We start from the raw sequence: 12969 nt of genomic DNA on the forward strand, positions 1-12969 counted from the left end.
CAATTACTGAGCAGTAAAAGGGGGAAATAATGATCTATCCAACTCAGATGTGCATCGGAGCCAGGCAGGAAACATACAGCAGGGAGGTGGGCATTGTAATCATGGGGAAGAGGGGGCACATTGGTGCATTTAAGAACACTTATGGGGTCTCAGGGAGCAGCCAGGCTCAGTGCCAGCCTGTCTTTATTTTTCAACAAGAGCCAGAAATTCAGATGCAAACCTTTTGGTTGGTGAGCCAGACTAGCCACTCCATTCCGAAACGGGGCCTGCCGGCATCGCCCTGGGACTCTAGATCCACCTCATCTCAGTTTGGCAGCCAAGGGGAAGCTATTTACCTGCCCTGGGCTTCAATTACTGAGCAGTAAAAGGGGGAAATAATGATCTAGCCAACTCAGATGTGCATAGGAGCCAGGCAGGAAACATACAGCAGGGAGGTGGGCGTTGTAGTCATGGGGAAGAGGGGGCACATTGGTGTATTTAAGAGCACTTATGGGGTCTCAGGGAGCAGCCAGGCTCAGTGCCAGCCTGTCTTTATTTTTCAACAAGAGCCAGAAATTCAGATGCAAACCTTTTGGTTGGTGAGCCAGACTAGCCACTCCATTCCGAAACGGGGCCTGCCGGCATCGCCCTGGGACTCTAGATCCACCTCACTATCTTGTTGTGAGAATTAAATGAGATGATGACATTCCTGTTCTCCGGACACAGCACAGATGTTCTATGAACTTCAGTATCTCTCTCTGTTCCCCACACAGTACACCTTCCTCCTCCTTTCTCATTACCCATCCCAGGACACTCTAAGACAGTGGTTCTCAACCTTGGCTGCACATTAGAATCACCTGGGAATCTTTTCGAAATCCTGATTTCTGGACCTCATCCTCCGGAAATTCTGTTTCTTTGTTACTAATGTTGTGGCCCTACCCCATAACAAAGAAACAGAATTTCCGGAGGATGAGGCCCAGAAATCAGGATTTTAAAAAGATTCCCAGGTGATTGTAATGTGCAGCCAAGGTTGAGAACCACTGCTATAAGGCGATGTGTTTTGTAAAGATATATCCCCTTTTACTGGCTAGAAACAGGAAGGTCTAGTATGCATATATGCAGGTATGCTCAGGGCCCTTGGTACCAGCACCGACTGTGATTCATCTGTTTCTCCCTGCCCCTCTTCTCCGTCAACTGAATAAAGCAGTCAATTTGTTTCAAGAATAATATCGAAGCTTTAAATGTGATGGAATCAGATGCTGGAGTAGACAGTGAATCACAGAGGTGGCCAGTACGGGCCACATGACCCCAGGGCTAGGAGTCTAAGTAGCAAGGTAGAGGGATTTTAGATGGCTGTTAGTAGGGAGTCAAGAACATCTTCCCAGGAGTCAAGAACATCTTCGAAGAATCCTAGGCGGGGTGTCTGGAAGAACAGAAAAAACAAACCCTGGGACCTAGCCCAATCTGATGGAGAAGACGTGATCACTTTTCTGAAGGATCTTGAAGATGGGTGGGAAGAAGAGGAACAGGACATATAATACAAACATTAAATGCTTGCAGTTATAGCTATGTTTTATTGTCTTATTACGCACCAGGTAATGCGCTCAGTGCTTTATCCATATTAACCCCTTGAATCATCAGGTCTACGTTATAGATGAGAAAACTCATCTCTGGAACCACTTGCCCCAAATTGCCAAATTTTTAGTTTGGGAGAGGTGAGATTTGAACCTGGGAAGTTTGATTTTGGTGCTCTTAGCCACGATACCACCCTGCCCCTCAAAGAAATGGTTGGTGTGAATTCAAATAAAATAACTCTAAGAAGGAAATAAACTTTAGCAGTTTTAGCGTTTTCAAAATATTTGCAATAAACAGAATCCAGTGTTGAAACGGAATTCATCTACTAAAATAAGGGCAAGCCGTAGCCGGTTTGGCTCAGTGGATAGAGCGTCGGCCTGCGGACTGAAGGGTCCCAGGTTCGATTCCGGTCAAGGGCATGTACCTTGGTTGCGGGCACATCCCCAGTGGGGGGTGTGCAGGAGGCAGCTGATCGATGTTTCTCTCTCATCGATGTTTCTAACTCTCTATCCCTCTTCCTTCCTCTCTGTAAAAAAATCAATAAAATATATTAAAAAAATAAAATAAGGGCAGGATTGGACTACTGTATACACTAAATTTTTACACAGAAGAAAAGGGCTAAATTTTTATAGGTTTGTTCTAAACACCCTAAGATTATCCTGACGTTAGAAACACATAGCTTTCAGCTGTGTGGCTGGATAGATCAAAGGGGTAAAAGATTGCAGCGCTGGCTGGCAAAGAAGAGATGGTGCAGATGGAGAGAGCAGGGTGCCACCTACTGGAATAGTAGATGGATGCATTCTCTTCCTCAGGCTGCCTGCCCTTCCATGACAAGACTGATCAATGTAGGGGGTTAGTTAAAGCAGGGTAAAAGGCCCTATCTTCCATCGTTTAGAGATGAGTGAGATCAGGCAAGGAGGAAAAATCCTCTCCTTGGGCCTTAGATTGCACCTCTAACTTCCATTGCAAGTTATAATGGAAAGTCTCTGCATGTAATGGAAAATATGATAGAGCAGGAACCACTGTCGGGCAAAAAGCACAGCCTCCGGGTCCTGAGCACATAGAATGCTCACTTGCTCACTAGCTCGGTCCTGCAATGAGCAATTAATGAATGAATGTCTGTGGATTTTCTGTATTTAACTTCTTGACCCAGGGATATGTGGCTCCTTTGCTTTCATCAAATAACCTTTTCCCAGGTGTCAGTGTGCTGATCACACCACAAGAAGAGAGGCAGGGAGTGCTGAGGTGGGGGTGGGGTGAGCTTCTCCCAGGATTGATGTAATTTTTTTGAAAAGGCTTCTTTTTCAAAGACTCTTTTTCCAAGGATACATCTATGAACGTGCCACAGTTTGTTCATCCATTCATCTACTGAAGGACATCTTGGTTACTTCCACATTTTGCAATTATAAATAAAGCTGCCATAAACATTTCTGTGTGGGTTTTGGTGTGGACATACATCCCCTATACATGTGCACCCAGCAGCTGCTCTTTTAGCTTAAGAGCTCAAGAAAGACTGTGTGTGTGTGTTTTTGTTTGTTTTGTGTTTTTTTTTCCTATTTGCGTCACTCTATTCTTATCTATTATGTGTAGGCTCTGCACCCATTTGAAAAGGCTGATGCTGTACCCGTATTTGTTCCAGGGGATTCCTCCACACAATACATACACTCACCCCTCCCATTCTCCATTCACGGTTTGATTGTCTGATTGTCAGCCTTTTTGTTGGACAAATGAGATTTTTATTGTTTTAAAATTAGACCTGCTGTCTTCATTGGCACCACTTAGCTAGACGAGGAGTCTGTCCATTTTGACAGTTTCTTTATTGCAATTCCCATCAGCGCTTGGAAAACATTTTAACATATTAATTCTGCAGAGTCACTGCCAAGCATTCAAATACAGATTTTAAAGTGATTATTTAGCCTTGGGAGCCATGAAGTAAGATTTGATTGGCACCATTTGGGTTTGTTAGACTTTGTAATAGGTTGAGAACAAGGAAGACCATTTATTGGTATTTCTTCTTTTTGAGAATGGTGCCTACACTATGTGGAGAGATTGTAAACAATCTATATATATAAAAGGCTAAGTGACCGACTGACCATCCGACCAACCGACCGACCAACCGGCACATATGACGTGCACTGGCAATTTAAAAATAAACGTTGACTCATGCATGCGTGATACATATAAAGCTCTCGCTGGCACCAATCGCACATATGTGTTTCGATCTGTCATTGTCGATAGTGAATTTGGTTGTTTTTGTTGACATTCTGAAGCTGAAAGAAAGCAGCATTGTCAACAGAATATGTCTGAAGACCAACTACTGGCACAACGTACCTCTGAAGATATTAAAATATTTCTTCTAATTAATTTCCTTTCAATGTGCACAAATCCGTGCACCGGGCCACTAGTGGTCTTATAACGCTGGTTAGCCACAGCTTCCCTTTCACAGCAAACAGGACAGAAGGAAAGGCATAGGCTCAGGAAGGGCTTAGTCTGAGAAAAAACAAAAACAAAAAAAAACACCTGACAAATAAATGTCTTTGACTCCAACACACCCAGTATTCCACAACCTTGCCCCTCTATCCTGGGAATTTCCATGTGAACTTCTATAGGCACAATGAGGGCCTCTCCTGTGATACCTACCCCATATGGAGCTGCTGCATCCGTTGCACATACTTCTGTTTCATGCTTTTCCCCCCTTTTTAAACAACTTTACTGTTCTACTTTCAATACCACAAAATTCACCCGACCAATAACTTATAGTAAATGTACACAGCTATGCAACCATAAACACAATGAAAAGTTAGAACGAATTCATCACGCCTTGTGTCCTTTCGCAGTCAAACCCCCACTCCCAACCCTGGACTCTGGCAAGAGAGGATCTGCTTCCTGTTTCTATAGCTTTGCATTTTCTGAAACATTTATATAAATAAATATGTAGTGTTTTATATCGATTACCACAATGTTTTTGAGGTTCATTGGTTCATTCGTTTTGTTGTATAGATCAGTAGTTTCTTCTTTTTTATTGTTGCATAATATGCCACTGTATGGATATACCATATTTGTTTATCCACTCACCAGCAATTAGACATGTGGATTATTTCCAGTTTGGGGCTATTATAAATAATGTGGCTTATGAACATGTCAATACATACCTTTGTGTGGACATATATGTTCATTTCTCTTTAGGTTGATTCCTAGGAGTAAAATTACTGGGTCTTATTGTACATGCACATTGAATCTGTTAGAAATGGTCAGTTTTCCAAAGTGGCTGTATCACTGTATCATATTACATTTCTACCGACCTTATGAGAGGGTTACAATTTCTTTAAAACCCTGAAAACAGTTGGTATTGCCAGTCTTTGAAAGTATTAGTCATTCTAGTGGGTGTCATAGGTACTTCATCGTGGTTTTACTTTGCATTTCCCTTATGACTAATGATGTGACATCTTTCCATACATTCAGTCAGCATTTGTATACCTTCATTGGCAAATGTCTGTTCAAATTTTATGCTTATTTAAATGTTTTTTGTCCTTTTATTATTGACTTGTAAGAGTTCTTGAATTCTAAGAGTTTATTATATAGTGTGGATACAAATTATATCTCAGATATATGTTTTGCAAATATTTTTTCCTGGTCAATGACTTGCCTTTTTATTTTTTTGTGTGCTGCATTTTTCAAAAAAAGATTTTTAAAACTTTTTATGAAATCCAATTTATCAATTTTTTTTCTATTATGGGTCATGCCTTTGGTGACATATTTTTCCCATATTTTCTTCTAGAAGTTTATAGTTTTAGTTCTTACATCTAGGCCTGTATTCCATTTCAAGTTAATTTTTGTGCCTGGTATGAAGGATTTTTTACAAATCTTTTTTTTTTTTTAACTTATTGGGGTGATACTGGTTCACAAAATTATACAGGTTCTGGGAGCACAATTCTACAACTCATCATCTGTACACTGTATTGTGTGGACCACCCCAAATCAAGTCTCTATCCATTAGCACACCCCACCTCATACCCTCTTCCACCTCCTCCACTCAGTGCCCCCATCCCAGCCAGCTGTCAGCCTGCTCTCTATCTATGAGTCTGTCTCCATTTTGCTTGTTAGTTCATGTTGTTCATTAGTTTTCACATATGAGTAAAATCATATGGTATTTGTCTTTCTTTACTGGTTTATTTCACTTAGCAAAATGCTCTCCAAGTCTACCATGCTGGTCACAAAAGGTAAGATTTCCTTCTTTCTTTGTATGACCAAGTAGCATGTCATTGTGTAAATGTACCACAGCTTTTTTATTCTGATGAATACTTGGGCTGCTTCCAAATCTTGGGTATTGTGAATAATGCTGTAATGAACATAGGGGTGCACATATTCTATAGAATTTGTGTTTCGGGTTTCTTTGGATAAATTCCCAGAAGCGAAATTGCCAGGTCATAAAGCAGTTCTATTATTAATTTTTTGATGTGACTACATACTACATTTCACAGTGGCTGCACCAATCTGCATTCCCACCAGCAGTACACAAGGGTTCCCTATTCTCTACATCCTTACCAACACTTGTTTCTTGATTTACTGATAATAGCCACTCTAACGTGTGTGAAGTGCTAGCTCATTGTGGTTTTAATTTGCATTTTTCTGAGGATTAGTGACATTGAGCATCTTTTCATATGTCTATTAGCCACCTGTATGTCCTCTTTGGAGAAGCGTCTATTCAAGTCCTTTGCCCATTTTTAAATTGGATTGTATGTTTTTTTGGTGTTCAGTTTCATAAGTTCTTTATACATTTTGGATATTAACCCCTTATCAGGTGTATTGGCAAGTATGTTCTCCCACTCAGTGAGTGGGATGTCATTTTATTTTGTTGATGGTTTCCTTTGCTGTGCTAAAACTTTTCAGTTTGATGTAATCACATTTGTTTATTTTTTTCCTTTGTTTCCCTTGCCCGAGGAGATACATCATAAAAAACATTGCTACTAAAAAATGTCTGAGATTTTATTGCTTGTGTTTTCTTCTAGGATTTTTGTGGTTTCTAGTCTAACATTTAAGTCTTTAATCCATTTTGAGTTAATTCTTGTGTGTGGTGTAAGAAAGTGGTCTAGTTTGATATTTTTTACATATATTTGTCCAATATTCCCCATAGAATTTAATGAATAGACTATCTTGACATCATTTTATGTTTTTGCCTATTTTGTCAGATATTAATTGACTGTAAAGGTGTGAATTTGTGTCTGGGCTCTCTATTCTGTTCCATTGACCTATATGTCTGTTTTTATGCCAGTTCTAGGCTATTTTGATTACTACAGCCTTGAAGTATAGCTTGATATCAGGTAGTATGAGTTCTCCAACTTTGTTTTTTCTCAAGATTGCTGTTATTCTTAGGGGTCTTTTGTGGTTCCATATAAATTTTTGGAATATTTGTTATAGTTCTGTGAAATATGCCATTTGTATCTTGATAGGAATTGTACCGAACCTATAGATTGCTTGGGTAGTATGAACATTTTAATGATGTGAATTCTTCCTATCCATGAACATGATATGTGTTTCCATTTATTTGCATCTTCTCTAATTTCTTTCTTCAGTATCTTATAATTTTCCAAGTACAGGTCTTTTGCATCCTTGGTTAAATTTATTCCTAGGTATTTTATTCTTTTTGGAGTAATTGTGAATGGGATTGCTTTCTTAGTTTCCCTTTCTGGTAATTCATTACTGGTGTATAGAAATGTAACTGATTTCTGGATATTTATTTTGTATTTTGCTTCTTTATTGAATTCACTTATCAGTTCTAGTAGTTTTTTGGTGGAATCTTTACGGTTCTCTACATACAGTACTATCGTTTGCAAATAATGACAGTTTTACTTCTTTCCCATTTGAATGCCTTTTGTTTCTCCTTCTTGTCTAATTGCTGTAGCTAAAACTTCTAGTACTATGTTAATAAGAGTGGTGAAACATATATCCCTGTCTTGTTCCTGATCTTAAGGGAAACGCTTGTATTTTTTGCCCATTGAGTATGATGTTGGCTGTGAGTTTGTCATATGTGGCCTTTATTACGTTGAGGTATGTTCCCTCTGTTCCCACTTTGCTGAGAGTTTTTATTATAAATGGATGCTGGATTTATCAAATGCTTTTTCTGCACCTATTGATATGATCGTGTGGTTTTATCCTACATTTTCTTTATATGGTGTATCACGTTAATTGATTTGCAGATATTGTACCAACCTGCATCCAAGGAATAAATCCCATTTGATCATGTTGTGTGATCTTTCTAATGTATTACTAAATCTGGTATGTTAATATTTTGTTAAGGATTTTAGCATCTATGTTCATCAGGGATATTGGACTATAATTTTCTTTCTTTGTAGTGTCTTTATCTGGTTTTGGAATCAGGATAATGCTGGTCTCATAAAATGAGCTTAGGAGTCTTCCCTCCTCTTGAATTTTTTGGAGTAGTTATAGGATAGGTTTTAGTTCTTCTTTGAATGTTTGGTTAAGCCATCCAGTCCAGGACTTTCATTTGTTGGGAGTTTTTAAATTACTGCTTCAATTTCACTAGTTATAACCTGTCTATTCAGATTCTTTGATACTTCTTGATTCAGTTTTGGAAGAGTGTATGTTTCTAGGAATTTATCCATTTTGTCCAGATTGTCCAATTTGTTGGGATATAGTTGTTGGTAATATTTTCTTACAATCCTTTGTATTTCTGTGGAGTCAGTTGTTAATTCTCCTCTTTAATTGCTGATTTTATTTATTTGGGTGTTCTTTTTTTCTTCATGAATCTGGTTAAAGGTTTATCAATCTTATTTATCTTTTCAAAGAACCACTCTTGGTTTCATTGATCTTTTGTATTGCTTTTCTAGACTCTCATATTTCTACTCTGAGCTTTATCATTTCCTTCCTTCTACCCACTTTGGGCTTTGTTTGTTGTTCTTTTTCAAGTTCCTTTAAGTGTAAAGTTAGACGGTTTAGCTGAGTTTTTTCTTGAGATGGGTCTGTAATGCTTTGAATTTTCCTTACAATTGCTTTCACTGTGTCCCATAGATTTTGGGTTGTTTCAAGATATCCTTTCATCTCTTCCTTAATCTCATTGCTAATCCATTCATTGCTTAAAAACATGTTATTTAGCCTCCATGTCTTTGTGTGTTTTTCAGTTTTCTTGTGATTGATTTCTACTTTCATAGCATTCTGGTCAGAGAAGATGCTTGATATGTTTTCAATCTTCTTAAATGTATTGAGACTTGTTTTGTGCCTTAACAGGTGGTCTATCCTAGAAAATGTTCCATGTGCACTTGAAAAGAATGTACATTCTGCTGCTTTGTGGTGAAATGCTCTGAAGATATCAATTAAATCCATCTGATTTAGTGTGTCATTTAAGGCCACTGATTCCTTGTTGATTTTGTCTGGAAGATCTATCCACTGATGTCAATAGGGTGTGAAAATCCCCTACTATGACTGTATTACTCACAGTCTCTCCCTTTATGTCCATCACTTATTGATACCTTCTTATGAGTATCTATAACAGATTACTAACTTAAAAAAACTAATACACATGTTTCTCTTTCTTACATTTCCTGTAATCAGAATGTATTCATTATTCATTTTGGGGAAGCACAAAGAGAAAGATCCTGATTTGAATTGTAGTCATATTATTCTCTTTGAGGAGACCCTGATAAGTGATCAGATAAGACCCGTGTTAAGTGATCAGCAGTTATTGACATTTATGGGTAATATATCCTTTGGGTAGCAGGAAGAAACATTAAAATACAACATATTTATTAACTAAACTTGGCCCTGTAACCAAAGTATTTGCAACATTAATATTTTTGAAAATCATTACATTTTTTGCTTGTTCCCTACACATATTTCTATTAAGATAGAATTTTATATTCTTTCATCATTTTACTCACTTAATTGTAGGATTAAGAAAAAGTTTTGATCATAACTTACCTTTACCTCTACCCATACTAAATTGGAATTATAGAAAAAATATTTTTTCATTAATATTACCAGATGCATCAATAGTGTGATTTATTTTTAGTTGTGTAATGCAAAAAATACTTGGGTGATTTTTCAAAAATGAGAACCTTGAAATTAATAACATGGTCATTAAAAGATTTCTAGGTTTTGCTATTTTTATAAAATATTTAGAATTTCACAGTGAAGAGGTCCCAAATTCCTCATACAACATGAAATTATATAAAAATAGAAGACATAGACATCTTTAACTCTTTAATCCTTTGATTAAGCAGCAAGCATATCACTCTTCCAGGCCAAACACTGCTTAAACAAAAAAGAAAAAGAATGACGTGCAAAATATTTACAAAATATGCAAAGCACATAATAAAGACATCTCACTATGTACATGTGTCATATTACTAATGAAGCTAAGATTTTTCCACTGTGTGCTCTAGTGTACATAAATCAAATCACAGCACATCCCTCAGATACAGCACTTTGGCCTGTGGCTGGGATAGAACAGATTTTAAATGAATCACAATATACTTAACAGCTGGACAGATGCTGGTGCTGACCAACTTGACTGACATATGCCACATATTGCATACTGAAGGCCTACTGACAAGACAAGACAATAAAAGCTGTATAGTATGCACATATGCAAGACAATCTAAATACGTTAGGCTTTAGATATCTTTTGTCCCCATGGCTCTTAAAGTAAAAATAAGTATAAATTCTTGAATATTAAATATTTTAAATTAGATTTTATCTGGTTACAGTCCAGGGGAAGAACTATTTAAGATGATCCAATGAGAATGACAGATACATCCTGGAAAAAGTTTTTGATTATGCCAGAACTTAAGGTCCTTAATGGAAAGAAGTGGTCTAAATGTCAAAATTAAAACTAATCAATGGACTTGAATCTAGAACTCTTTAAGACTTTAGAGCAGCGGTTCTCAACCTGTGGGTCGTGACCCCTTTGGCGGTCGAATGACTCTTTCACAGGGGTGATAAGAGTGATCAGTTTATGTTGTTCATTATATTCCATAAATGAGTGAGATCATGTGATATTTATCTTTCTCTGACCATCCTGCATATCAGATATTTACATTACGATTCATAACAGTAGCAACATTACAGTTATGAAGTAGCAACGAAAATAATTTTATGGTTGGGTCATAACATGAGGAACTGTATTTAAAGGGCCAGAAGGTTGAGAACCACTGCTTTAGAGCCAATGATAGGGAGTATCTTCCCAATAATTTGGGAATATACGACCTCTCAAATAATAAATTAGGCCCTCGGATATTAACCATTTTGTGAAGTAGTTCTAAATATGATGAGAATGTGAATGTGCAAACATTTAGCCTTATGTTCCACTAGTATAGCAATCTGAGCAATCTGTCCTTTTGCACAAGTCATGATTCCAATATGAAATCATCATATAAAAAATATTAGTAACACATTGTTCAAATACTATCACTTTTAAAATATTCTTTGTAAGTGCTTAATGATTATGTGTTGAATTAAGAAGACCTGAAATGTTTTTTTGTTTCTTTATAAAAAGGGGTCTCAGCATTTTAAGTTAACAGCACAATTGTGACAATATACCGATATATCTTTAGATAACACAGAAGAAATCCTTAAATTTATTTTATAAAATAATGTTGATGATTTAATCCTAAACCAAACCCAGTCATACACGTTGGCTGCAAGAAATACACAAATGTATCCAAATAGTACAATAGAGATTTATCAAGAAACCATCATTTATATTAAATGTAGACCATATTAAGTATGAGGGCAGTTTTAAGTTCAGAACCTAAACACAAAAAGGGTATTGTAATAAATGCTTCCATTACCACTATCTCCACATAACTGACAAAATATAATTCGCTTCTAACATCCTTAGATGTAGGCAACTACTAGTTAAAAGCAGACAGCATTTAGAAACATTAAAAAAAAATCAAAATTAACTTCATTTTCAAGGAACTTAAAGACATTGTCCTTTAACAAATTAACTCCTCATTCGTATGTATTATTACTCTGATCCTCTTCTTACTGATAGATGACAGGTCAATGACCTTTAAGCAAGGACTTTGCACTAGGACCCTAAGCTCATTTTAAATGGTTAGTAGGTTCAGTACATTCTTTCTGGTTTCATATAATTGCTTTGCAATTGATTAAATTGCTTTCTTTGAAAGGAACATATTAATATTCCTTTAGAAAAGAAAGCAAGATTTTTTTTTTAAAAAAGGGATATGCGGCTATAATTTCTTAAATATGCATTAAATGAACAGATGCCAAAATATGAAATGCAGGCTACTTATTCTTACACTCCTAACATAGGAAAATGTTAAAATTAAATTAAAGAAAAAAAAAGGTCAAACATCCTTATCTTGAGAAACTTAAGGAGTTTTCACAATTCCTAAGTCAATATTCTTGTACTAAGAGCCTTGACTATGAAGAGGCAGGAATATAAAGAAATCTCAATAAAATAAATACAGTAAAAACAAAAACCCCTTGGTATATAGAATACTTAATCTTTTTTTTTTCCTTTTATGAGAGCATGTTGCTGAACATATACTCTAGAAAGGAGCCTAACTGTAGGCTTCTTCTTATACAACATCTCAGTTGTGTGAACTAAAAAATTTCTTAGACATCCACTACGCTAGCCCACTGCCTCAGTTCCAGCCTCAGTATCTAGGAAGGATTAGTCTTTCCTCGTTCTTGCTGGTCAGATGAGCATTGGTATATGGTGTGGGAAAAGTTACTGCAGCTCTGTCCAACTTAATTTTAGTGCAGTGAGGACTGTGAGTCTGTCTGAATTCCAATAAGTGATGGTGGCTGCTGACCACCAACTGTGGACAACACTGGTCTTGGGTTTAGACGGGGTGGCATAGAGTTAGCAGGGCGAATGAGAGGTGGTGGAGGCTGATTTAGAGTTGGCCGAGGCTGGATGAACCGAGCCTGCTGCTGGAGCGGAGGAGGCTGCCGGTGAAGAGCAGGGGCAGCAGGCAGTGTTGGACGAAGAAGTGGTGGAGGCTGGTTCAGAGTGGCAATGGGGGCTGTTGGTGTTGGAGTGGATGGTGGGGCAGGAGGTGATGGACCCAGAGTCCGAGGAGCCTGTGGGGTCTGTGCCTAGAGGTGAGGAAACAAAAATACATGTATGAGATGATAGTTCCTAAGGAGCTTAATACAATATAGTTTGGGCTGTCACAGGAAAAACAAAACAAATCAAAACAAAACAAAAACATAACACCAGTATATTTTGGAAGCACAAGCTTCTTTTATTTTAAACAAAACAAAACAAAAAAACCCAAAACTGAAAAAGCAACGAAGCTACCAAACAGGCATCTTTATTAGTAAATAGCTTAACACTGGAAATAAAAATAAGACTATGAAAGAACAATACACTCTCCATTCTTCTAGGATCAGATCTTAGCATGTCATTATGACTTAAGAGTCACG

At 37.2% G+C, this 12969-nt stretch overlaps 1 protein-coding gene across 4 annotated transcripts in view; it reads right to left on the reverse strand.

The window, feature by feature from the left end:
• Positions 1-11058: 11058 nt before the first annotated feature.
• The window catches only part of RCOR3 (REST corepressor 3), a 45958-nt gene continuing 44047 nt past the window's right edge, over positions 11059-12969 (reverse strand). For 3 of the 4 annotated variants that reach the window (XM_005866240.2, XM_014539701.1, XM_014539700.1), the window contains exon 11: positions 11059-12639. In XM_005866240.2, coding sequence (XP_005866302.1) covers positions 12295-12639 — 345 coding nt within the window. In that variant the 3' untranslated portion in view covers positions 11059-12294. The remainder of the gene's footprint in view (positions 12640-12969) is intronic. The other variant, XM_005866241.2, reaches the window with a different exon arrangement.

Source organism: Myotis brandtii, unplaced genomic scaffold (assembly GCF_000412655.1).
Source record: "Myotis brandtii unplaced genomic scaffold, ASM41265v1 scaffold2254, whole genome shotgun sequence".
NCBI lineage: Eukaryota > Metazoa > Chordata > Mammalia > Chiroptera > Vespertilionidae > Myotis > Myotis brandtii.